Raw genomic sequence first — 27,427 nt, 5'->3', positions numbered from 1 at the left:
GGGGTCCTGCCCTCAGCCCCAGGCGAGGGGAGCCGCGGGCGGCGGCGGGGCCGGGCCTGCGGCGCTTCCCTCGGCGGCCCGGCGGGGGCGCTGCGAGCCCGGCGTTCGCGGGCAGCGCGCGGCGCCTCAGCGGCCCCGGGCGGCCCCGGCGGCGCGGGGGGAGCGGGCCCGGCGCCTCCCGCCTGCCCGCACCGCTCCCCGGGCAGCGCCGCTCGCCGAGACAGCGCCGCTCTGCGCCCCTCTGACCCACGAAGGGTCCCCCTTCCACTGCAAAGGGCTCGCTGCCCCGCGGGGCAGCCGGCGCCGCCGTCTGGCCGGCTGTCCCAAGGGCGCTGGGGAGCAGCTCCCCGGGCCGTGCTCCCCTCGGCGTTCCCGTGTCCCGGGGAATACGGGGCGGGCAAGCCCGGCCGAGAGCCTGCGGAGCCGCGGCAGCCCCGAGCCGCTGCCCTGCCAGGCTGCCTTGCCTCCCGGGCCGGCTGCACCCGGCCGGTCGGGCAGGGCAGGCGAGCGGCAGAGACCGCGGGCAGCCGGCAGGGAAAGTTGGAAAGGCCTGGGGGAGAGCCGGGGCAGGGGGTTGGCAGCGGGGCGGCGGGCGCGGAGGAGGAGCGGGGAGAAGCCGCACCGGGAGGAGCCGGAGGAGATCTGCGGGCGGCGCATCAGGCGCCTCCGGGGTAGAGGAGAGGGAGGACCCGGGCGGGGAGCACCGCTCCGGGTACCGGTGGCCGGGAAGGGAGAGCTCCGGCGGCATCCGGGGAAGGCGGGGGCAGCGCCGGTGACCTGCCGCAGATCGGCTCATCCGCCGCCGGAGGATGCACAGAGCGCCGGCCGCCCGCACGGCCCCGCCGCCGCCGCCTCCTGCCCAGGGCGGCTGCGGACAGCGGCGGGAGCGCCAGCAGAGATAGGGGAAAGAACGCGGGGAAAGTTGTGCGGGCCGGGCGTAGGGCTGCGTGCCCCGCTGGGGCAGGAAGGCACCGCCGGCATCAGCGCGGAGAAAGTGGAGCTGGAAAGCAGTTTCTGGTCTCGCTGCCAGCGAAGCGCATTTTACCAGCTTTACGGGGATGAAGGGAAACTGGGAAAGTAACTCGGAAAAGTGAGTGGGATTTTCTTTTTTTTCCTTCCCTCTGTTTTGCTCCTAATCCGAAAAGAGACGTTTAAAAGGAAAGCAAAAGCCGCCGTGTGCGCCCGCTGCTGGGAGAGGCGTGGGAGAGGAGCGCACTGCACACCGGCACCCCTACCCACGCTGGGCGAGGGTGCGGGATCCTCTCCCCCGACACCATCGTGTACCAAAGCAGCTACTTATAGTAAACAGATTCATCATACGACAGAGAGCAGGAAGGTGAGACAGAAGCAGAAACAGAAACTAACACTGAAAGGAAGAAAGAAAAAAAAAAAAGACAGCGACTGCGAATTACTTCCAGAGAAAGTGGGTGGATGTTGTGCAGCAGCGACCTGGGATTTCAGGGGATGCACCCTTATATTTTGCTTCTCTCCAGTCCGAGCCTCCCTTCTCCGGTGGCAGAAAGCGGCTGTACTCGGTACAAGAGGAGGAATAAGCAGGAGGGGTTCGGTCAGCAGTGCTTGCGGTGCCCTACTGATCTGCTTTAAGGATTTTTTTTTCCTTTTCCTGGTGGATGTTTTCTTGACCTTGATTTTGAGACCTCTTACTTGCATCGCAGTTTTTGTGGCTTTATGTCCTTTGGCGAAAAGTGGAAAGGGGAAGGCTGGCTTCAGTGCTGAAAGTTGCAATCGTTATTATTTTGGAGCCAGCATGTGCACCAACATAGTCTACGAGTGGCTGAAGACCCTGCAGCTCCCCCAGTACGCGGAGTCCTTCGTCGATAATGGCTACGACGACCTGGAGGTCTGCAAGCAGATCGGCGACCCGGACCTGGATGCCATCGGCGTGGCCGTGCCCCACCACCGCCGCCGGATCCACGAAGCCGTGCGGCGGCTGAAGGAGGCGGACGAGAGGGCGGCGGGGCTCTACTTCACCCTGGAGCCGCCGCCGCCGCCGCCCGCCCCCACAGGGCGCTGTCCCCGCCGGGCGGGGGGGCCCGAGGAGCCGCGGCGGGGGGCGGCCCCCAGGGCCCGGCCCGGCGGGCGGCGGGGGGCGGCGGGCGGCGCGGGGCTGGTGGCGTACCCCAGGCTGAAGCTGAAGATCATGATCCGGGACAAGCTCGTCCGCGACGGCATCAACCTGAGTAAGCCGCCCTACTCCAACAAGGTAAGGGGGTCCCCGCCGGCCGCCCCCCCAGCAGGAGCCGTGGCTGTCGGGAGTAGCGGGGCGGATGGGCTGGGGATGGGGGTCCAGCAGGGCCTGGTCCCGCCTCTGCCATGTGCCGGTGCTAAGTTTCTCCAGTTGTGCCAGTGGTGTTTTGGAGGGGATTTGGTAAGGATTGAGCACCAGCAAGGTGCGAAGAGTAGTGGGGCCAACAAAGGTCAGATCCACCATCACGTTCTGGCACTGGTGGTATGGCATGGTGCTGTGTTTAGGTTTTGCCTCCCTTTCTTTTCATTAACTGTTCCTATTAGTCTGGTTTAGTTTGAGGTGGGAAAGTGGAAATTGACAGGATGGTCTTAATGGTTTGGGCGTTTCTTTGTCTTTTCTGTGAAACTTTTCCATTGTGTTCAAGACGGATGTCTTCTCTCATCTTTTGCTAGTGGTCCTGTTTTAGTCAGTTTCTGTTGGTGAAATGGCTCCTGAAATAAGCGATCATCTGGCTGGAGGAAGAACTCCAGCAGCTGAATCCAACTGTTGCCTGGATTTATTTGCTGGAATATGGTAGTGACTGGTGAATGTCAAAACTATTCAGCAGGCTCCAGCGCAGGTCAGCCAGTCTCCAGGATGCACAGTCTGCTGAAAGGCCAGAAAAGGGTACATCTCAGTAGAGTCCGTTCCAGGCTGATGAAGCCTCAATATTTACCTAATTCTTATATTTTGAAAAGGTGTAATGCAAGATTCATCAGTTTTGGAAGTTTGAAATTGTTTTGTCTGAAATTTTTGGTAGATTTCCTGCTGAAAATGTAATGAGCAGAATAAGTAAAACAACAGAATAAAATTAATAATACTGTAGAGAAGAAAATTATTTGTGAAAGAAATGAAGGTATTATAATGTATGGGGGTTTAAGAGTTCAGGATGAAGTGCTTCAGAGTAGTTTGATAACCCAAGTTGCCTATATTTTCTTCAATGATTTGAAGTGTCATTTTTCAGAAAGACTGAGCAGTTGATGTTGACCTTCAACTTGTGGGTACTCTTTCTCTCTGAAATGCTTATAAATGTATGGAGGCAAGGTGATGGGGAGGGCTGCAAGTCTGGATTTACAGAATTAAAATTGAGAATGTGTTATCTGCTGTCATGGACATGGCTGTGAGGATAATGGGTAAAATTCAATTTGGATAACATTGTGAAGGTGCAGATAATAAAACTACAAATTTCAGTATTCTAATTTTTTAATATCTTGGTGACAGAGGCCCATAGTCACTTCTCAAGTACAGCATAGTTGTCTGGTTTGGGATGTTTATTTGTTCCCTTTTTCTGAGCTTCTGGCTGAGGATATGCTAAAAGACGTTATGTCAGATTTAACACTCATGAACATAAGTACAACATCTTCCAAAAGTTACTGTGTCATTTTGCAGAGATTCTTTTCCCTCCAGGGTTTGGAGTAACACATCATTAGATTGAAATTACTATTACACGTTTGATATAAAAGAAATTCCATGGAAGTTATGGCTTGTCAGTGTAGCTGCACCACATTACCACCTCCACAGCTGTGTTGCACTTTTCCATTTGACTTTGTGTGTGTTCTTAGTTAACAGTTCAGTCTTTCCAAGTGGATCATCTGCCTTCTCTCTGTGGTATTTTAAAGTTGTGTAGAAGTGGCTCTTTGGAACAAGGTTTGGTGGCAGACTTGGCAGTGCAGGGTAAGGATGGACTCAGTGGTCTTACAGGTCTTTTCCAATTTGAATGATTCTTTGATACTTTTGAACAGGAATTGTAAAATTTATAAGATGCCAGCATATGACATCAAGGCAGTTCAAATTCTTGGCATTGATTTCTTCTTTAGCTCACTTTATTTTAATTTGATGAGTCTGATAACAATGTGGATTAACTGTCAGGACAAGCTTGACTTACACAGAAAACATTACTTAGCTTTAATTTTTTAAAATCTAAATGTCATGTTTTGAAATACAAAGAGAAACAAAGTTTATTTTCCTAGTTTGTTTTTTTTTTTCAGGCTGAGGTGTCAATGTATTTATTTTGGATAATAAATGCATATAACATAATTTTTTACAGTAACAGAAACATTCTCTGTGTGAATCACTTCATATTGTAGCAAGTTGTAAGAAAGCATAAAGCTGGCAAGATTTGAATGTGTGTTGCTCAACATGCATTATTCTGAATGCCACCCACTGTAGCAATCTATCTCCAAAATGGCTTAAAGTAAATAGCAGAAGATCATGTCACTGTACATTATTCATTGGGTGTTGTTTGGAGCAAGAAAGATGAAATACTGTATTTTTGCATTTGGGAAAGAGCCATATTATAGCAGTGTCTTAAAAAAAACCCAACAAAACCTAAAAACCCCAAACTTTAGAAAATTGTTGTATAATTTAGGCATTAGAGTTTTATATAGAACATACAGCATATGTAGACTATACAGGCTTCTTAATGTCAAGAGGAATTGAATGTATTTTCTGCAGCACACAGGACTGAAGAATCAACTTGAAGTTAATGTCATGGTTTTTTTGTATACATTTACTAGTCATCCTTGTCATGTGGACATTCTGGAGTGAGGCACTAGACCACTATTTGACAACTATTTGCATTTCTGGTTGTGCTGAGCTGCATACTAGTTTTCCACTTCCATGGCTTACATGGAAAATGCCATCTTTTCTTCTTAATATCTATGCATAGAACTTAGTGTCTCTGAAAGGAGGACCCTGCTGGTGTGTATATGTGTGTACATGTACATATGTATATGCATTTGTTCCCTGAGGAGTACTTCTTGGACTTAGTTAAGAAGTTCTCAAGCAAGATTTGGTGTTTTATTTTAAAACATCCCTGAGAACTGGAAGTGTTGCTCCTCTGGCTTCTTCAGAGTCTTTTGCTAGCTGGCTGGGCTGTAAACATATCAAGAGATCAAAAATTAATATTGTATGTGGCTGTGGAGATGTTAAAAGCATCCTTTTGCTGTCTTTCCTTTTTGCTGTAGTTTCAGATGAAAGGTGGAACAACAGAGTTGGCAGAATAGAAATCTATTGCTATGGTAAAATTTAGTTTAACTTAGTTTGATTTCAGTCAGCAGAAATGGCTAACAGCTACTTTACAGAGCTTAACATAAATCCCTTAAAATTGGAATTGAAGCCATGTGTGTGGGTGACTTCAGACACAGAGAATTATCATAAGCCATCTTGATTATTTCCATGGAGAATTTGTATGAGGCCTCACCTCCTTATATTGCATCCTATGTGGATTTCAGGTAAACTAAGGAACGTAACAGTAACTGAGGAAAGCTGCAAAGGAGTCAGATTTTGTTCCATGTTGGTAATGCTCCATAGTACTCAAAGCTTTATGTTTTAGTTTTTCACCAAGCTTGCTATTGCTGGCTGGTAGACCTTAGGAGTCTCCCATGTCTAAGAAACTTCTTCTGGAGGTGATGGGATTTAATGCCCTTCAAAAAAGAGCCCATGACCAAGTGAAACTTTTTGTCATCTTGAAACATCTAGTTGCTCAAAAAAATTATCTTTGATGGTTATAATTCTGTCATTAATTAGAAAGTTAATTATGCGCAATGTAGAAAGACTTTTGACAGTCTTTTACCCCTAGAAGTTTTGGGAAATGAATTGATGGCAGAAGGAAACCAAAATGAGCATATACTACCCCCTGCATTATAGTGAAGGTGAATGTAGGAAAACACAGCACTGATCTGAAATAAGGGGATCTGAGAAGTATAGCCATGAACTTCACAAAAAACACTTTTTTCTTTGGTAGGCTTATTCCAGAATGGATAATGTCCATGATGGGTTTGTGAAGAAGTCACTAAATGTCACTGTGGAAGAGGGAGCAGAGGAGCATTCAACTCTGTCAATAAAAAGACAAGTAGGGTACCTTGTTGTGGAACATGCCAAGAGAACTTTAGTATTCTATTTATCTTGAACGTAGATTAAGTGACATTTAACAGTTTACTGTAATTTCTTTATTATTTCTAATTGAAATAAATGGCCTGACCTCTTTCTTGAGGAACTTTATTCAATTTTTCATCTGCATGGAATTGCAAGTACATTAAAAACATACATGCATTAAATCTCCCACACCAATTAAGATTATTTGCTTAGCCTCAGTAAAGTTATAGTCATGGAGATTTCCATATTTATTAGAGAGAATAAACTGTAGTATGACATATGTACATGTACATGACCTCATTGTCACTCACTGTGCTCTTCATGATTATCAGCATGCTTGGAAAACAAACACTAAAAATTCAGATGCATGAGATCATAATCTCAAGAGTTCAAGCAGATGTAGAAAAGTAAAATGTCAGATCCAAATGAGTATCTGCTTAAACACCCAAACACGTTCTTTTTAAGTTATGTGCTGATAATATAGCACAGATTTATGGTTCTGATTAAGTCTTTGTTTAATCCTTGCCACTACAAAATGAGGAATATTTCACAAAAGTTAAGTTTTAAGAGGTAAAGAAGACAGCAATTCTACTTTGAAATACACTGGTTCAAGCTGGGGCTGGGATAATGTAATCAGTACTTTAGATATCTACAGAAGTGAATTCAGCAAATTAAAAATATTGTGCTTTGAAGAAATAACAACACTCACCTGTACTGGAATTAAACATGAACCTTTTTCTAAAGACCTGGCTGCTTTAGAATAACTGCATCAACTCTGATTAGCAGAGCGTTCTCAAATATGCCTTGGGGAAAGCTGCCTATTGACAGAAGTACTAGTGCATTAAGTAGTAACAATATTTTCATGGCAATAAATTAGCAAAGCTACAGGCAATGTTCAGGAAGTGAAAAGGTATTTTATATAAGATACCATGGAATTTGCCTTTGACTTCACAACTCTGTTTTCTTTTAAAGAAAACTTAGCACCTCATATATTTGGCAGCTGTTTCAAAGTCCCGGTTTATTAAACTCACCAAACACAAACTGGAAAAGATCTTCCAATCAGCCCATCAAAGCAAAATGTTTCAGAATGTGAACAATACAGTACTATATTGTATTTGCATTTTAATTGTTCCTGAATATTTTAAAGTGTATTCAATCTCCTCTGGAAATGTTGAATGCAAATCTTCATGGATTTCATTATTTTTCAGTTAAGAGGGATGGAAGATCTCATTAGGGTACATTACAGGTGGCATCCTGAGAGAGGATAGTATCGACTCCACAGCTTTCTTTCCCCCTTTCCACAATTGTGTTAAGAGTAATTTCTGAGCTGTGATCGAGGTGTGGTCTGGCAGAGGAGTAGTGTGGGACTGAGCAGCTGCCCTGCAAGGGGAATCCTTCCCACATCCTCCACAAGGCTCTAAGTTTGAAGGAAAAGCTAAACTTAAAGGTTCCTGGCAAAAGAGAAATGCCTAGCCTCTGGCAGTTCCCCCAAAGGACTTGATTCTCTCAGAGCTCTGTAGTGCAAAAATGAACTGATTTTTCTCACCTACTGTGGGATTTTGTGTAAATACTGCACCTCAAGAGGGACACCACCTGTGTTGGGACAAAAGTCTGTATACCAGTTTCACTTCCATGCACTGATAACCTATCTTGTTTAAAGTTTGGTGATCATACATCTTTCTGAAATGTAAATGCATTTTAAGGAAAATATTTATGTTGATAACCCTACCCCCATAGCTTCTGCTTCTGCCATATGTAGGATGATTAAGCCCATATCCACAACCACATATGTGGAATACAAAAAAATCCAAGATAATTTCTCACTAAAGAAGTAATCTTGTGAGCCATGTTTCTAGTTTTGCATATGACCAATATTAAAATCTCACATATTCCATGATATGGGCAGCTGTGTCACTGATTTCTGATGTGGAATTGAATAATTTGTTTAAAGTCATGACAGATTTTAGACAGATGAGGCACTGGGACCCACTGCTGCAATGTCTTTGTCTATTGCCTTAGGATTAAGAGTAAACTTCTTTACATGTAAGTAACAGAAAAGTGATCAAGGAATAGCTGGTGGCCTGGCTGCATGGCAATTAGTTATGCTTGTTAATTCTCCACGTTAATTACACCCTGTGTGCATGTGTCATTCTGGAGGGTCCCTATCCACTAAGGTGTATAGATCCAAACATAACCTGAAACATGCTAACAGCCATTACAGAGTTTTTGATAAGTGCAGCAGAGAGGTTTGAATTGACAGGAATACTATTATTATAGATTAGGAATAAATTTATTATATCACTTACAGGAACTTGCTTACTGGTTTGAGACTCTTCTACAGCAGAAGAGGATGTTAATACTAGAATGTAGGTTCAATGTTTGAATTTCTTGCTTTGTCAGTTTGAATGAGCCCCTCTGCTTGGTGTTTGACAAAGCTATCTGTTCAATCTCTTTGTCTAGGCTAATATGACATCTCATATTGATGTGCTTATCTTGACAAATGTGGTGGCTTGTGCGCCCTGCAGGAATCGTCTTTTATTAAAAGAGCACAGCATGGCTATGTTTAGCACTGCCACGTTATTTTGGGAATGGCTGTGCAGCAGGAAGGGGAGATTCGGGTGAACCTTCCATGACACTGGCAGTCTGTGAGCCAAGCTGGCCCAAAACTGTCCCCAGTGACTCATCCAGCCTCTTCAGTTTGTTACTGCAGATAGTAAAAAACTTTTCTTATGATTTTGCAAAACAAAAAGTGGCGTGTCACGTGAAACACAAGTAGAAGAGCCTTCAAACAGTATCTCATCTTCATTCTCACAAACTCAGCAGGATGGGAATGACAGTGATTCATGCCTCTCGTGGGAGCCCTGTTCTTCCAGTTGGTCTCATTCCCAGTGAAGTCAGTGGGGGTTTTGCCAGGGATTTCATTTGATGCTGCTTTTTGAGTGAGGTGTTCAAATTTAAATCAGCTAACAAGCATATCCCTACAGGCTCTAATTGTGGTGGTGGACAAGAACAGGGCTACACGAGTTTAGAACGATAAATACAACAGTAGCATGAAAAAAAATCAGAATTTTTCTAATCTTTAAGTATCACCATTAACAGCTCAAACAATAGTGGGGCAGACTTTTGAACACAGATATTGCAGATCTGTGCTACAATAAATGTTTGGTAAATATTCTCTGAAATCTCCACCAATGTGTATTGGTCGGAGGTAACATAGTTATTTACAGTTGTCCTCTCAGTAACTTAAAATCAGGGAGAAGTAGCAATAATATATGGCAAATAAACCTTATAGGCAGGTACAAATGTATGCCTTCTACACATTTGGGTTTTTTTCCCAGAATAATTGCGTTGGTTTTGAGGAAACACATCCTGATGCAGGCATGTGGTGTTATCACTGCATATGATGTCAATCTTCTGGGGAAATTAAGTCTGGTTCTGATGTCTGTGCCTCAAAAATACATGGTAAACTAGGCCTGGTTAAGAAAAGAGCTAAAAGTCTGGGAAAAAAAACTTTTGCCTTTCAGTCATGGGCTAAGGAAAGCTTGTAATGTTTTCTTTTCCCAGAGTTAGTTTAAGTGGCCACTTGGCCATGCTTTCACATGCACAGAAGGAAATATTTTTATTAGGAGAAAAAGGCAGTGGCTTCAGTGGCTGAGTTCTGTAACTAGGCTATTCATGCTGTGTAGAAGGCCAAAAGCCAGTATAAACCAAAAACTTAGTAAGTATATTCCATAGAGGAAATAACAAAACAACCTCCAGACAAAACTAGGAGCGTGTGCCATTTTTGCATCAGTGCCCTTAGTTTGTGAATAGAGAACTTTGTTGGAAGTGGTACCTCTGCCTTTGGCTCCACATTTCCCAGCTCTTCCCAGACCCTTCTGTGTACTCCAGAGCTACCCATTTCCTGATTTCTCCTAAATTATCTCCCCAAAGTCTGCCTCAAGACACCCTATCTTCTTCCCTAAAAACAATCTTTTTCCCATCCAAGAATATACATCTTTTGCCTTTGGTCTTCCTAACATTTTTTTCTCCTATTCTGCATTCTGTGTGAGTTTCATTGCACCTCCCTCTCCTGCTGCCCAGTGTCTCAGGCTGCTATTTGGATCCTTCTCTCTCCTCCCTTTTGTTCTAATGAGAAACTTTCTCTCCCACTCAGGAGAGCAGGGCAATCACTTCCCTGCCCATTATGCTCAGTGTCCCCAGCTGCCTTCCCACTGACTTACACAGGTGGCTGAACACAGGTTGTTCTCTTAAAATGAAAGCTTTAAACTTTGATGTTAAAAATTTCAGTCTTAAAACTGCCATAAGCAGCAGTCATCCAAAGTCCCTCCAGTCCCAGTTTTGTGGCAGAAAGAAGGGACTGATCTAGGAAAAGGAGGATATATAATAGCTTTTGAACTGCTGTGTGGTACTGCTCTGATCTTTTTGAGGCAGGACTCAATGTATTCTTAAAAAAATGAGTTCTAAGCTCAATACAAAATGCCTTCAATGGAAAAATTTTGAAAGGCTTTTCTTTTTTGCATAATTTTCTAGTTCAAATAGTATGATCATAACGACTGCTTCTAATTGCAGCATCTCTGAATTCTTGTCCCTTTGTTTTTTGTTTGCCAAAATGTTTTTGTTGAGATTTTATTTAAACCTTTTCTACTTATAACTGCTTGCATTGTACTGCATTAAGAATTTTTATACAAATGCATCTCTGACCTCTTGTTTACCTCATAGTTAAGGTCCCCCCCTAAATATCCAGTAATTAGTTTAGCAGGGGTTTTTCTACAGTTAGGGAATGAAAAATACCAGAATAAAGAATCATCAAGACTACCATAGGTCTTTATGTGCTAGTTCCTAAGATAAAGATTTCAACCTAAATATAAGGGCAAATGGTTATTTCAGCATCTGAGTCTGTATTCTTTCTCACATCACACCAAATGTCAAAAGGGGATCTCATTTTAAAACACTAACTTGTAGAAACTAATGGTGGAAATTGAAATTGCTAACCAAGAAGATTTGTTCCTTTTAAGGTATTAACACTTAAAAGAGAAGAAAACACCAAATAACGAAAAGGGACTAAAAGTAATTTTGATTTAACCTGCTGTTTTCATGTGAAGAAAACTTTATTGGACTTTCTTGTGATAACTTCTAAATAAGATTTTGCCAAGAGGATGTTTCAGAGAGAGCATTTTCACATGCACTTAGCATTTGCACAGTGGTAAAAATAATGCTCTGTAGTTTGTGGAGTAGGATGGAGCAAGAGGAAGTTTGACAGGAATACCACTAGCTGGTTTCTGTCCAGCTCTAAAAATTGCACACAGTAGGGACATACTTCATAGAGCCAATGATTAGAAGTGATAAAACGTGTGTCATTGCCAGTAATGTCAAAACCAAACAAACCCCCCAGTTGCTCATTTTATATCTCTTCAAGAAGTAATATTTGTGTCCCTAGCAAAGGTTAAGGCAAAATTCTTCAGTATTTCTCAGGCTTGTGGTGTAAAATCTCCTAGTTTGAAGCAATGTTGAAAAATTCTCTTTTCAGTAGTGTTTTGGGTCCTGATGCAATAGTTCCCCAGGAATTTTTTTTTCTCTTTCAAAGAAATGCATGCATGTGCTATCAAGTGAAAGGAAGGGAGCTTATTTGCTATTAGGCTGATGGAAATCAGGTGAGCCAGACTTGCTCCTAAGTGCTCCCAGGCTGGTGGCCTCAGTGCTCATTTACCTCTACTTTATAAATATGAGTAGAACTGCATAACCTTGAGCTGGTTGGGGTATTTTTTTCAAGGGAACTTTGCCTGCAATGACTCTTGTCATAGGTAAGTTTTATGCATGTCTTTGAAAGCAGGGATTATCATGACAAGAAGTGGTCTGAATCTCTTGTGGAGGTTGTTTTATGCTAAGAGTGTAGCAAGTATGTGCTGGTTCGGGTGTTGTGCTGTTTATAAAACATTGTATCACTGATGAAATTGGGTTACTTTCCTATGAGTCTTCAGTAGTGGGAATTAATTCACCTCTATGAGAAGTTGTGAAGGTTTGAGGTATTTCCCTAAGGAATTGTTTCATCATAGCAATGGAAACACTTAAAAGAAAATTTATACTCTTAACTTACGTATATTAAAAAGAACTGCTTATGCAACCACTGGATTCATTAAGTCAATTCCTATGGTGTCTATCAGGAAATATGCTGTATATCCTTCCTCTGTTTTTGTGATGGGTTTGGAAGAAGCATGGTTTTGTCTATGTTTTTATAGAACTTGTTTTATAGACCTCTCAGTGGCTGAAATTGATGTAATAGTTAATATTATTGATCTCATTTTGGAAAATAAGGCAGAACTTCCTTTGTGCTGAGTATATTTCTTCCTACAGGGACAAGGAAATGAGTATCATCTTCTCAATAATAAATAGCAGCTTTGTACTTACAATGAATATGAATTAAATGCAAGGTGAAGGTAGTGAAGGAATTTCAAGGGCTTATTTTTCTTTTCTTTTCTTCCCCTTGTATCTCCTGTCATGTTTGCAATGGAAAAGTGTCTTTCTCTAATTTGAATTTGCCATACAACTAGACAAGAATGTGATACTTCTACTTAGCCCATTCTATCTTTAAAATCTTCCATCCTTTTTTGTTATTGTTTTTCCTGATAGTTTGTGCAGTATGAATATATGCTTCATGTACTTGATAGTTTTTCATTTCATAGATGTCTAATTGAAAGTTTGTGTGTGTTATTTCTAGCTAAGTGCTAGCTTTTATTTGCCTTCAAATCAATAATGGTACATAAATTCTGCTCTAAATGTTTAGAGCTGGCATCCCAAAAGTGACTTTCAGAATGACTCTGTTGTTATCACTAGCACCTTGCTGCTTTATTCAGCCCCTCACAGTGCTCCTTGGTAGATTGTTTTTTTTTTTTTTTCTGCTGTTCTTTTTTTTTTTTTCTCCTTCTCTTTTTGATCTGTCTTCCTTTATTTTAGTATGTGTTTGCCTTGCTAAGTGTTCCATTTACCAAAAAACCCCCTAATTTTCTCTAGACTCTTTCAGATAAGTATCTGATTAGTAATTATCTACTAGTGGTTATGTTTATCTCATGGACAATAATAAGCTAACAGAGAAATATTTATGGCTTTAATATTGCATGGGTTTAGGGGCACATATGAATATTTAAAAGCATTACAAAACTCCATAAAACTAGAACCTGAACAGACTACAGAATTGAATTTTTGTCTTGCTGTATTTTCTTGTGGTCTGCTCATTAGTTGCTTGAAGGTGAGACCTACAGAATATGTAATTGTATGATGGTGGATAAATAGCTCTTAGATAGAAGAGGAAATTTCTGCAGTTATCTTTTCTATAGTAGGGTTTTCAAATTAAAAGCATATTATCACTAGATTCTGTCAGGTTTGTAGGCTGTGGCCATTACTTCCATCGTGTGAGTTAGTGGAAATTTTGCTATTGATTTTGTTGGGAATGAACTGAGGGTTTTGCCAAGGAGCTACAATTGTGCTTTCAAAGTACTAAATAAAAATGTTACCACTATGGTTTCTGGTTGAAATCTTGCCTAGATTTAAATGGTTTTTAAAACATATTTTTATTAGCTGCTATTTTCACGAGCTGGTAAAGTCCCTTCTCCTTGGAATGAGCTGCTGAGATTGTGGGTGCCCCTCCCTCCTCTGCCTTTAATGTTGTCAGCCAAATGCTGTTGAATAAATCTGTATCTCTTTTTTTCTGCTTGTTTGCTTCTTCCTCTTTCTTTCTCGCTCTCACCCACCCCTCCCCTAATGCCCACCCACTCCTTTCCTTTTTCCAGTTTAGAGGCTCTTAAGTTGTAGCCTGTCAAACAGTCTGGTGAAATTCTGGATGGTTTTCCATTTTTCAGCTAGAAGTTAGGGAATAGAAGATGTCGTCAGTAAGAATGAGATTCTATTTTTTTGGTACATCAAAAATATTGACAAGTCAAGAAGTGGAATAAACTGATAGTTATGTTATAATTATCTACTGATGCTGTATCTCTTTCAAAAGAATTCTTAACCTATTTAAGAAGAATAACTCCATATTTTACTTATTGGTGCCTTACTAGACCTAAACTGCCTGGGAGGAGCAAAACTTGAAAAGGTGGTATGAGCTATAGTAAAGAAACTGCAAGAAAGCCAGACTGAGGAAAGAAGGGTTTCTGCACTGTGGGTTTGTATCATGCTGTTCTGGAGCTGTATGCCCCAAGGATGAGATCACTCTGACTTTGGTGAAGGGGTGGGATTTGTTTGGAGATGGGTAGATTGGTTTGCTTTTGTCTGGTCAATCCTAAAGGTGGAAATTTTACTGACATTGTTACTAATTTCTTGTTCTTTTTTAATTTAAAAAGTCGTGTTCAGGGGAGTTTTTGGCTGTCTGCCCATGTGCTCCCTTGCTTTTTCTTCAGAATCTATGGTTTCTGCTCTCTTTTCTGATAAATACACAGATTTTTTAGACCTGAGCCCATTGCTTGTGCTCATGTAGACCATCAGCCTGAAAAAAAAAGCAAAGGTCTGAAAGGGTATGGGGTATGCTAATAACACCCTGAGGATATTTTCTTTCTATATCCCCAAAACTATGTATAAAGAATATTTAAACCTGGCTTTCCAAATACTGTCAGTGTCTTTTAAATACAAGAAAAAAATGGAAAAGAAAAGCATATTTTTTTTCAGAGGTTCATGTTTAAATCACAGCTCTGGATGTTGTTTAGACAGCTTGCAGCTGAAGAATGTTTCTTGCAGTTTTATATAAGCTTCTTTTTTCCCGTGTACAAATAAATGGTAGTGCTGCATGGAAATGTGTATTTCTAAGTACCAGAAAAAGGAGTGAAAATTGTTCAGCCGTTTTCCATGTGTTCCCTTTCAATGTATCTAAGATTTGTCCAAGCGGATGTTGCTTGAGTTGTAAAAATAATTCTGTTTGTGTGACATCAGATCTACATAAGGAGTTAAATGTCCTTCTACTGTTCAGCTAACTGGTAGCACTAACCTGTAAGTTTTTGTGACTGAAATACTTTTCCAATACCTTTGAGTAGAGGTGACATACTGGTAAGTATTTTTTTCCTCAACTGTAAGCTGGATTTTTAAACTGGTGACTGACAAGCAGTTGTATAACTTTTCAAAGGTCACATTACTGGTGATCCTCATCTTGGCTATTAATTCTTTTACAACACTAAGCTGTCTTTGCTGTTACATTTTTTTCCTGAATCTTCCATGCAGCAGTTTAACTTGTTACTTCTTGCCATGTCTGCTATGGTCATGAAGAATAAAGGGTTTTGTCTTCTCTTCTGGTGACAAGCTTTAGCTGCCCAAGGATGTTACTGAGTTCTGCCTAAAGGGGTCTAACTAATAAAGATGGTTAATCAAGTCTTCTTTTAGGTTTTACTTGCTAGACCAATTCTTGTTCTTTCAAGTTTGTCCCCTCCCTTGTTGGACTTTAGGGCTCTGGATGTTGAATCCCATTGGGGCCTTGCTGGTGTTGGGCATAACTCTTTGCAGTTGATAAATTGGTTTGTTTGCCCCTATATGGCTGATATCACAGAATCACAGAATCACAGAATTTTCAAGACTGGAAGAGACCTATAAGATCATCGAGTCCAGCCGATGTTCTAACTGTTCAGCTAGATCATGGCAGCAAGTGCCACATCCAGTCTTTTTTTAAATTCTTCAAGGGATGATGCCTCTACCACCTCACTGGGTAAATGATTCCAGTTTCTGACCACTCTTTCTGTGAAGTATTTCCTTCTTACTTCTAACTTACATCTAGCTTGACGCAACTTGAGACTGTGTCCTCTTGTTCTATCCGTTGTCGCCCGGAGAAAGAGGCCGACCCCCAGCTCACCACAGCCACCCTTCAGGAAGTTGTAGAGAGTGATGAGGTCACCCCTTAGTCTCCTTTTCTCCAGGCTGAACAACCCCAGCTCCCTCAGTCGCTCTTCATATGGCTTGTGTTCCAAGCCCCTTATTAGTTTCGTTGCTCTCCTCTGGACACGCTCAAGTAACTCGATGTCCCTCCTAAAGTGAGGGGCCCAGAACTGGATACAGTACTCCAAGTGAGGCCTCACCAGTGCCGAGTACAGGGGAAGAATGACCTCTCTGCTCCTGCTGGCCATACCATTTCTGATACTGGCCAGGATGGCATTGGCCCTCTTGGCTACCTGGGCACACTGCTGGCTCATATTCAATCGACTGTCAACCAGCACCCCCAGGTCCCTTTCCACCTGGGCACTATCCAGCCATTCCGTCCCCAGCTTGTATCGGTACAGGGGATTATTATGGCCGAAGTGCAATACTCGGCACTTGGACTTATTGAAGTTCATCCCATTTGATTCTGTCCATATGTCCAGCCGTTCCAAGTCTCTCTGGAGAGCCCTACACCCCTCTAGTTGATCTACACTCATACCCAATTTGGTATCATCAGCGAAACTACTAATAAAAGACTCTAAGCCCTCATCCATATCGTCAATAAAAATATTGAACAAAACTGGTCCCAACACAGAACCCTGAGGGACACCACTTGTGACTGGTCGCCAGCTAGATGTGACACCATTCACCAGCACTCTTTGGGCCCGGCCATCCAGCCAGTTCTGAACCCAGCAAAGGGTATTCCTATCCAGACCACGGCCAGCTAGCTTGTGTAGGAGTATGCTATGGGAAACAGTGTCGAAGGCCTTGCTGAAATCCAGAAAAACAACATCTACAGCCTTCCCTGCGTCCACTAGCCGGGTTACCTGATCATAAAAAGTGATCAGGTTAGTTAGACATGATCTACCCCTCCTAAATCCGTGCTGGCTAGGTCTGATACCCTGGCCATCCTGCAAGTCTTGCATGATGGCACGTAATATGAACTGTTCCATTATTTTGCCAGGTATAGATGTCAGACTGACTGGTCTATAATTGCCAGGGTCATCCTTTGCGCCCTTTTTGTGAATAGGTATCACATTGGCCAGCTTCCAGTCATCCGGAATCTCACCAGTAATCCACGACTGTTGGTAAATGATAGAGAGTGGCTTTGCAATCTCACTCGCAGACTCTCTCATCACCCTGGGGTGGATCCCGTCTGGTCCCATAGATTTGTGAATGTCCAGGCATTTCAATAGTTCTATAACTGCCTCTTCCTGGATAATGTGGGGACCATTCTGTTCCCTAAAACCATCTACCAGTCCAGACGGACGGGAGTCTTGAGGGCAAGTTATCTTCTCATTAAAAACCGAGGTAAAATAGGCATTGAACACTTCTGCCTTCTCCTCGTCTGTAAATACTAAATTACCACCTATGTCCATTAAGGAACAAAGGCTGGTCTTACCTTTTTTCCTACTATTAATATATTTATAAAAACATTTTTTGTTGTCCTTAACAGCAGTCGCTATCCTGAGTTCAAACTGGGCTTTGGCCTCCCTAATTTTTTTCCTGCAAACTCTAGCAGCCCTCTTGAATACATCCTTGGAGACCTGACCCTTTTTCCAACTCTGATACGTCCTCTTTTTATTCCTAAGCTCTTCCAAGATCTCCTTACCCAGCCAGGCTGGACGTTTGGCCCGTTGACTGATCTTTCGGGATACAGGAATGGTTTGTTCCTGCGCCTTCAAGATCTCTGCCTTGAAGTAAGCCCACCCTTCCTGAACTCCTTTATTTTTAAGGGCGGCTTCCCAAGGGACACTCTGAATTAATCTCTTAAACAGGCCAAAGTCCGCCCTCCGGAAGTCCAATATCCTTTTTTAATGCTGTGATACTGTGGATTCATGCCTTGGATCCACAAGGCCCTGAGACCCTGGGTAACAGAACCAGACGTTTATTTTACATCATTGGTGTATGCAGTGCTTTGTGGTCAGTGGTGCTTTCTTGCTGTTGTCCCTGATGAATAACATTCCCGTATATGGAGGGATAGTATGTAAGAAAATAAAGATAGTGCAGAAGGTGGTCTCACACCTGAGGAGTTGCAGCTGTACTAATCACCAAAGATTAGGAGCAGGCCTGCCCTTAACAGGCCACAGCTGTGTCCAGTTAGAAGAGGAGTGCTACAAAAGAGTGGGTTAGCTGGGCAAAGAGGGACTTGGGCTTTGTTGGTTGTGCTGTGAAGAGAGTCGGAGTTTGTTGGTTGTGCTGTGAAGAAGGAGTTAGTGCTGTAAGGAGATGGCCATGAGAAATCACCGAGAAGGTATGGGAGCTTTGCAATACGATGACAACACCTGTATATTTTCCGGGCTCTCCCTCCAGTGTAAGCCATTTGGAAGTCTAAAGCTGTTGTTCTATACACTAATGCTCTATCCAATTGCATGTGGCCTACTGATGTAAAAAATTGTTTCTCTACCCAAATCAGTACTAAAACCAGTGATTGTTGCTGTAATGAGGATAGCCTCCTGCAACACTTATCTTGATGTCTCTTGAAGTTTTTGTTTGTAAAAATACATTTTCCCTATATTTTGTACTCATTTGGTACTTTGATTTATACTGTGCTTCTCTAGTTTACTAATCCAAATGTCTAGTGAAACAACTTCAGAAAATCTAATGAAGTTAGGATTTTTGTCATCCACTTACTTCCTTTTTTTGTGGCAATTTATTGTCTGGTATACCAAGAAGTTAGGTTGAGTTTGACATAATTGATTCTAGACAAGTTTGGGTTGACTATTAAACATCTTGTCACTTTTTGATTAATGTAACAGAAGCATTTTTATGTGGGAAGATTAATAAGTATTCTCTGTACAGCATAAAAATCTTGTTCCAACAAAACGCATTTGTTTCAACCTTCTGTTATCTTCCTTTATCCAAAAAGTCACTGCTCTTGGTCACTTGTACCTCCAGTTTTGGGCAAGGGTGGCATGTTTTCTTGCTGAGCAGCAGCCTGTCTCCTTGCATGCAGTCTCAATTTCCCCCCATGCTGTGATCATAAATCCAGCCTTGTAGGTGAGTGTCTCTGCACAGCTGTTAACCCCTACATGGATGGCAGTGTCTGTCAGACAGAGCCACCTGTGTGTCCTCTGTGTTTCAGCTCCTGCTGGTTTTCTGGTGGGTAGGGGAAACTGAGGTAACCTTGTTCTCTACTTTAAACCCTTTGTGCCTGAGCGGGATTTGCCTGTAGGTGCCACGGGAATGTGTGTGTGCAAAAGGAGAGTCTGCAAAGGATTTGTCCACAGTATCATGAAACATTGCACAGTAATTTAACCATGGGAAAGGATGTGCTACCAAGAGGAATCGAGTTCATGGAAAAGCCCTGGACAGTTCAAATGCACAAGCAAGAGAAAAAAAAAAGCCAAAAATGTCACTCTTGTGTTTCCTCAAGCCTTAGCAATGGAAGGGATAAATGAGAAAAATCTCTGTGTTTGCATCTCTGTAGTGCTGTATATCTTAGTCCCTACTTGTATAATCAGCAGATCTTCTGTTTAATGCAGTGGAAGCCCATGCAGTGTCTTTGAATGTTGTCTGCATTATCCTCCTAATGGACTGAATGTGTTTTGATTCACAAATGCTGATCTTAATGAGAAAGGGGCAAGCTGCAGCATACAGGAGATTTTTTTTGTGCTTAATTGTTGAGCCACACATTCCTCTACTTATGTGAACTTGGGTGTTTTCAACAGTTTATTTTTAAATAGTAAACATTCTTAAATAATACTGCTGTTACTCACTTTCACCACACAATTCCTGAAAACGAACAGTTCGATATACTGCTTTTAAGGGAAACATTTGGAAATTGCTTCTACTCTGAAGCTTTGGGGAAATTAGGAAATTACTTAGAGAAAGTTATAAATCTGTGTAAAAGGGCTTTTAGATTAAAGAATACTTTTTCAACCATGACTGTGGCTCATAATAGGATGTTATGGAATAGAATGCATTATCTGATCCTGTAGAAATTACTGTGTTGAAGTTGGGAGATGAAGGGGTGGGTGGGGAGGGAAGGGAAAGAAAGGATGAGGAGAGAAAAGGAAAAGAAAAGGCAAAGTGCAGTTTTTACCTTGTTCTCTTCAGATTCTATCCCTGGAGGTTCTGCGGGAAGGATCTGCAAATTGTCTCTTACTGGATTTTTTTTTTTTTGCAGTGTCATTAGTTGAGGAAAACCCTCACCAGAATAAAAACCAATTTTTATTGCACGCTAAAATACACTTCAGTGACCAGTTGAACCAGACAGTGATATCAGTATATAGATGTGGAGGAATGTTTCTGGCATTGCAACTGGTTTATTCCTATCAGTCATCCTTAGACAAGCTCTGCAAGATCCTCAAAAGTGCTATTTCTGTTTTTTTTTTTAAATAGAAGCTGTCTTCTAATTTTCAGCCTACATTTATTGTGGACTTGCTTTTCATATTTTAAAAAATATGAATGACCTCTTTAAGTAGGTTATTGTGTAACAATAGAACAACCCAGACTCAGTGCCCTGTGCATTTTCTCCAACATGGGTGTATCTCCTTGCATGAAGAGATTAATTGCAACAACAGTCTCCATTTGAGCGATAACCCAGACTCACAGCACAGTAAGAGCAGGTCTATCTTTTCAATGCCTTTTTTCTGATAGCTAAAATGAGGAAAGCTCTCCTGGTCTCTCTTTGTCCCAATAGTCCACAACCATAAATATTCTGATATCCATTTCTTGCTAACCTCACTTAATGTGGGTTTGTTTCAGAATTTTTAATCTGATAATGTCTAGGATACACTTTCATCTCTCTAGAAACATTAAAGTCTTTTCCTGTTATGAGTTATTTAATTTTCCTGAGTTCCTTTCCACCTCTCCTAAAAAAAAGCAGACATTTCTAGAAGCAAATTTTCTTTTTATTACTAAGGAAATGCAGTAGAGTGGTCAAGTTATGTGCAAGCATTTTCTTTTTTGTTTCCTAGGTTTTGTCTTGTTTTGTTTTCTCTTTTTAAAAATTATATACAGTGTTTTACTACTTTGTGGAATATTCTTGTACACTGGTGTAGGTGGTAAGTTATCCCAGGTGTTACTTCAAGGTGTGTCTTGAAGTTTAATTACAGGTCCAAACTGTGTGTCTACCACTGCTGACCTTTTCAGTTTTTGCTTCTCACACTTAGAACAGTTTTTTTTTTCAGTCGATGAGTTTGGTAGCCACATGTATTATATAAACAAGCAGGGGTGCCAAATCTGATCCTTGACATTTTAAATTTTTTATTTACATATCTCAAAGCAACTGCTACTATCCCTGCACCTACTGCTTTCTTAGATAAAGTAAATGTTTGTAAAGTCAATTTTGCAGGTCTGCAATTCTTGGCAACAAAATAATTTTGAACACTGGTAAGGGAATTTATGGATTTCAATTATAGTTTGTAGTATATCATAATTCTAGTTTTATACCCTGTGCAGTTCAGTGTTTTGGATTTTTAATGGGTATGGAGCAGTAATCATAAAAGTGATTCAAAATGCACCCAGTAATTACAGAGATTTTCTGTTGCTTTGCATTAAAATGATTATGATTTACAATCAACGAAATTGCAGTCTGTGGTTTTACTTCAGATAGTCATGCTATTACACTGCTTATTAGTTATGGTCAGTGATTTAGAGCTTAAGAGCTGCACATTAGAAAGCTGTAAAATTAGTTATTCTTTAATAGATTATAACAGTAAATTTAAAAAAGACTTTATATTAGTTATAATCTTGTATATTAAAGAGTACACATGTAGCCCTTTGTATCTCCTTTTGTTGCTGGAAATTAACTTCAGCTGAAATGACTTAGATGGACTGCAATAGCCAGAGTCATGCACATATGCATGTGGGTTCTTTCCTCTTTGTTTCTATTATAGTCTAAGAGTTTAAGGTTAGCTGCCAGCCTCCTTTCTGTTTGGCATGTAAACTAAGTACTTTTTTTCACCCCTTCCCATCAAACCCCAAATGCATATCTAGGTATATACTGAAGTTCTGAGTACTTAAAATTATACAAAAAGAAGGAAGTTCTAATTTACTTGCAAATTATTTTAGAATGCCTTTTGAATAGAGTAAGCATATAGAGGAATTTTGCTCACATTTCTTCTTTCTGTCCACTTTCTCAGTTTTCTGTGTATTTTTTTTGTACCTTCATGCATCAAAACTCAAGAACAGACACCTACCCTTAAGTAATGTTATTTGAATGGATCCTACAAGAAAAATGAAGAGACTGTTTACTGTGACAGGGCGAGAGGGAATGGCTTCAAGCTGAAAGGGAGTAGGTTAAGATGAGATACTAGGAATAAATTCTTTACTGTGAGGGTGGTGAGGCACTGCAAACCATTGCCCAGAGAGGTGGATCCCTAATTCCAGGAAGTGTTTCAGGCAGGTTAGGTGGAGATCTCTGAGCAACCTGGTTTAGGAGAAGCCTGGAAAGGTGTCTGTGTTAGTGGGGTTGGAACAAGATGGTCTTTAAGATCCTTTGCAACCTAAACCATTCTGTGCTTCTGAGTTGGGCTTTGGGAACTCCCAGTTAAAGTTGTTTTAGAAATAACATGTTTCTTGAGAACATTCTTGAGCATTAGCATAGAGAGCACTTTTCTGTTCTTATTAAACTTGGATTTTAACTAAGATAAGATAGTGATCAGGGACATTAGCAGTCAAGTCACGATGTGAAATGTACTCCTATAGTTACTGATTATATACCTGTTCTTTAGGAATACTGAATAAAAAACTCAAAACTAGAGAGGTTTCTGAAAACTTGAATGACAGTGGTTTGTTTCTACATGCTTTCATGCAGGGCCTTTATTGTTTTTGAACAATAGTGTTACAAGAATAAACGTAGTATTTTATTTTAGCTTGTGTTTTATGTGGAATTCTACTTAAGGTTTCAGTCACTGTGTTGAATTAATGCTTGTATTAGTACCACTGATGTAAAATGTTCTTAAGAATGGTCTTTAGAAATTTTTCCATATTAAGATTCTTCATCAGAAAGTGGGTTTTGAAGTGCAACAGAGATCCAGTACTGGTTGCTTTGGGTTTTGCACACTCTGGCAGATTCTCTCCAGCCTGGCATCTTGTTTAGTGGACATGATAGGGTGAAACAGGGTGTATTGGGAATTGAAAATAGCAACATTTTATCTTTCTTTTCTTAAGGACTTAAGTACTTGTAAAATCAAGCAGGAGAAATGCCAACCAAAATTGAGCTTGAAAAAAATTTTTGTCATAGTCTATTTGTGTTTAGAGCTTGTTGGATATTTTTTGGTTAAAATTATGCACCTGAAGTGTTCCATTTATATTCTGCCATTTTGAATGAACTTTTGATTTCTAATGAGACTTGGCCCAGGCTCTCTGCAGAATCTCTCTGATCTGTAAAGCCTCATCTGTTCATTTTTCCTTCTCAGCTTCTTCACTGGAGGGTCTGTGAATCCCTAGCTGGTACCCATCCCCAGTTTCTGCAGCTGATCTCTGATGTATTTGTGAAGGCCAGATGGATGTCTAGGGTGTAGCCAAGACTCCAGTGTTTGAAGCCCAGAAATTGTCAGGATGAGGAGGAGTTTGCCTAGGAGCCATTTATCCTGTAACCTCATACTCTTAGCTACTCAGTGAGATTGCATTCTTGCATGACTAGAGAAACCTTTTGCCTAATTTGGTTTTAACTACTGTACTTTCACTGCATTGGTTGTAGTCTGTATTAGAATAAGGCTCTCATTTTATAAGCAATTTAAACAAACAAACAAAGTCCCAAACCCAACCTTTTTATGAGGCAGTTAAAATTAAATTTCTACTATCTTCGTCTTCTCTGAGGACAGACACACACACAGCTCCTCTTTGTGCCCTTTGAGAAGCTTTTATTTGCATAAATCTTGTGATGTGGGCAAGTTTATGGTCATGTGAAGATGGGTAGCAAATGGAGATGGAGTAGAGGCAGAGATGAGGACATAAGTGATGAGGGAATTCACAAATGCCTGTTTACAGTCAGAGTTTGACTCTGCCTCATTATACTAGGTGACTCTCTGTCCTCTGCACTGTAGATTCATGTTTTGTGAGCAGGATTATTTTAGCCAAGTATTAACTGGGAGGGGTACTGAGTGATGGATGAGTAGCCAAGGACCCTGACAGAGTCCTTTGCTCAAACAAGCTTTTCTGCTATTTGTCAAGAGAATTCAAGTTTGCCTGTTTCATTATAGCTCTGTATTTGTGGAAATATAACTGTTGGGCAGTTTAATTTTTGATGATTTGTACAGTAGATTGTGTTGGATGAGTTAATACTTGCTGCTAGTAATTCAGTGGTTTCTCTGTTTAGATTCTCTTTTCCATGTAATACAGGAAGGACAGAAGAACTAAGACCTTAAGTTTCCAATAAGTCTGTAAAGCATGAACATCTGCTGGAGTCATGAACTGTGTATTGACTGTGTTTGGTAACAGGGCAAAGGCAGCTGATCATGCTCATCCTTCTCTTAATTCCTTTGTCAAATGTCACTACAGTTCCATGTAGGGAATAGAGGCATTTCCTTAATGAAAAGGAAATAAGATAAACAGCAAGCAAAAGTGAGATAGACTGCTAGTATGCATACTGCAGCTCTTAGTTTTATTTAATCATAATTGTCAATTGTCATGTTAAATCCTTTCTTGCGAAGATCTCAGTACTTTTTTTTCTATGAAAATACAGTCTCTAGTTCTAGTTTTACACGCTGTTGGCCTTTGACCCTACTAGTTACCCAAAGTGAATGTAGGTCAGAGTTTAAATTTGGCTGTTTCTTTTGGCAGTTATTTTCTCTAGCCTTATTTGAATATTTGCTTATCCACCAAATATTCATATTATATTTTTTTAATAGGGTCTCAGTGTTTTTATGCAGCAAGATGAGAAGAAGGTATACTTTGCAAATATATTTTAGTAAGCCAGATTTCAGATGAATCTACCACTTGAAGCTCGGCCTAGCAATAGAAATTATGTTTGAGGCCTTTGGACCTTCATGGGGCAGTAGTAATCTGTAGCTAATCTTTATGTTAGCAAATTCAAAGACTATGTTAATGCATATTTAACCCTGAAATACTTTTACATATTCAATCCCTTTTGGAGTAGAATATCATGTAAAAACGTGTATTATATCCTGCTAATTCTGTTTTGATGGTTTAGCTTATAAAGCTTGAATAAGTTATTTGTGGTCTAAAAAGGCAAGACAGACCCATGACTTTTTTTACAATCATGACCTCTGCCTGCACAAAGGCAAAGTGAGATTGTTTCAGGTTGAAGCTTCCTAGATGATAGCAGCATTAGCACAGTTCACACTTGGGTGTTGACTCTGAAATTCTGCGGGGAATTTCCTGGACAGCAGGGCACATATGTTAGGTAGATGTACAAGTTACGCTTTCACTGTCCTGGAGCTGAGCTTAGTCTTTTCAATTTGTTAAGTAATGTTGATTCCCCTGAGCATTTCTCTCTGTGGGAGTATGACAGCAATAGTTTCCTGTGCAAAACAACCCACTACAGCTGTTTTCCAACACTTACTATACAAGTGTCTGTTTGCCTTAAGTCATGCTGAATTATGTTAGCCTTTTAAAATGAAATATTCTGAAACCAGCTGCATTTACATACTTTAGCTGAAGCTGCCTAATTAGCTTAATTAATGAGCATAATTAGCTAGGTCTTCATTGTTCTGTAGAGTTAGACTGCTGGGTAAGCCTTTGGGCTCAAAAACACTATTTGAAGTACCTGGACTTAACTAGGGTAAACAGGAATCAACTGACTACTTGCAAGATTAATCTTGGAAGTAGTAACAGATTATATGGAAATTACTGAAGGTACAGGTGGGTTAAGTCTGTATGTATGAAGGAGATCCTTGAGTCTGCTAGGATGTAGAATTGTCTGGTATTAATACTTAAATGAAATTCATATGAACAACTTTCCTTGTGGCAAATACAAAACATGAGTTTGAACCATGTTGCAATGACTGCATATGAGATTGGAGTGTAACTCATTGGGATCATTTAATGAAACTTATCAACAAAAGGTCCAGTCACTTCTATCATCTTTTTATATTTTCAGTTCCATATAGGTTACATGGGAAGCTTTAAGGTTCCTGCAGATGGCCCTCAGGACACTGGAGATTGCCAGCAGTGAAAGCTGCCCCATTCATCTCTGTTTTCAATGTCTGGTCAGAGTCAGTTGGCTGATGGTAGAGCAGCGTCTTGTTTCTGATGTCTGAGAGCAGCATACCTGCACTGTTGGAATGCTTGTACCTGCAGCCTGAGGCTGTCCCGGGCTTCCACGCCCTTTCATAGCACATCCATGTGCTGCCATCACCATACATAAGTGTGTGCTGATTTTCTCAGGCTGTCCAAGGTACTGGTGCTTGCTTCTAGGTCAGGTTGTTTCTGTAAGGATGTAGATGTATTCTGTCTGTGTATCTGCATGGAAACAGTGAATAGGGTTGGGGTTTTTGCTTGACTGCTCACAAAATATGGGGGGCAGGGTTTGCCGCCAATGTCACAGATCTTTATCAGAATCAGTGCGGAGTTCAATTTGGTATGTTTTGTCCTGTGTGTTTTTTTTCATACTAAAACAGTAGTAGCAGGTGAACAATATTGAGTAAAACAAATAGAGATTTATGTTGTAGATACTGTAAATTTTAAGGCATGATGTATGGTAGATCATAGTGTCACAAAATAGATTTATGGAGTCTAGGAAAACTGAGAAACTTCATTATTTGCTTTGGGATAATTATTTTGGCTATAATAACAGAACTGCATCACAGCCATACCTTCTGATTCTTCTTGAATCAGAATTTTCATTTCTTTGTCCTAGAATGATTTTTGTGTAAATAGCTTTTATATTCTTTTTTTGTAATGATGTGATTAAGTGAGAGAGAGAGGATAGCTCATACCATTTTTTTCTTTACTGGTTTCCCTCTTGATATATTGCAAATGATCTGTTTGAACATTTTTGAGGCTTTATTATATGTTTCGCAGCATGCAGTATCAAAGCGTGCAATGCTCTACATCAGCAACCAAAATATTGAGGCTTATGTGGTGAAGATGCGAAAGGGAGATAAGGCATGGTTTTATGCTTTGAATTACTTACAAGTTCTAAAATATTATTAAATTAGGGAAATTGAGCAATGAAGAGAACACATGAAATGCAGCAGCTGGCAAGGACTTAGATAATTCCAAGTGTGATTGAGATCATAGTATTTGTCTGGATTATTAATGCCTTGTGTATTGGTTCCTGCAGCAATAGTGCTATCACTTGTCTGTGAAGCAGAATGTAGCAGACACTTTATTTCGGCGATTGGCCTAAATATAATTGCAAAAGGTGCACATTTAGGGGCTCAGTTGGATCCAAACACTTGTGACTGATTAGTCCTAGGACTAAGCTAGGATTCAGTACTGAGTATATTCATTCTAAATTGCGTCCATTTTAAATAAATGGGAATATTGTTTTAAATT

At 40.9% G+C, this 27,427-nt stretch overlaps 1 protein-coding gene across 1 annotated transcript; it reads left to right on the top strand.

Moving 5' to 3' along the window:
* Window positions 1-824: 824 nt before the first annotated feature.
* Window positions 825-26,102, top strand: SAMD5 (sterile alpha motif domain containing 5). Its single transcript, XM_059467663.1, has 5 exons — window positions 825-2,470; window positions 5,994-6,106; window positions 17,046-17,103; window positions 17,608-17,715; window positions 26,028-26,102. The coding sequence occupies exons 1-5, from the start codon at window positions 1,769-1,771 to the stop codon at window positions 26,100-26,102; spliced, it is 1,056 nt and encodes a 351-aa protein (XP_059323646.1). The 5' UTR covers window positions 825-1,768.
* The last annotated feature ends 1,325 nt before the right edge of the window (window positions 26,103-27,427 follow it).

This window comes from Ammospiza nelsoni, chromosome 3 (assembly GCF_027579445.1).
Source record: "Ammospiza nelsoni isolate bAmmNel1 chromosome 3, bAmmNel1.pri, whole genome shotgun sequence".
NCBI lineage: Eukaryota > Metazoa > Chordata > Aves > Passeriformes > Passerellidae > Ammospiza > Ammospiza nelsoni.
This window is presented reverse-complemented; position numbering and strand designations above follow the sequence as displayed.

Excerpts from the sequence above, each read along its gene's own strand:
- SAMD5 (XM_059467663.1), top strand. The coding sequence starts at position 1,769 with ATGTGCACCAACATAGTCTACGAGTGGCTGAAGACCCTGCAGCTCCCC. Across the intron at positions 2,471-5,993 it reads ATCACGTTCTGGCACTGGTG|GCTTATTCCAGAATGGATAA; the intron begins GTATGGCATGGT and ends TTTCTTTGGTAG. Across the intron at positions 17,716-26,027 it reads TTCAAGATCTCTGCCTTGAA|TTCCATATAGGTTACATGGG; the intron begins GTAAGCCCACCC and ends TTATATTTTCAG.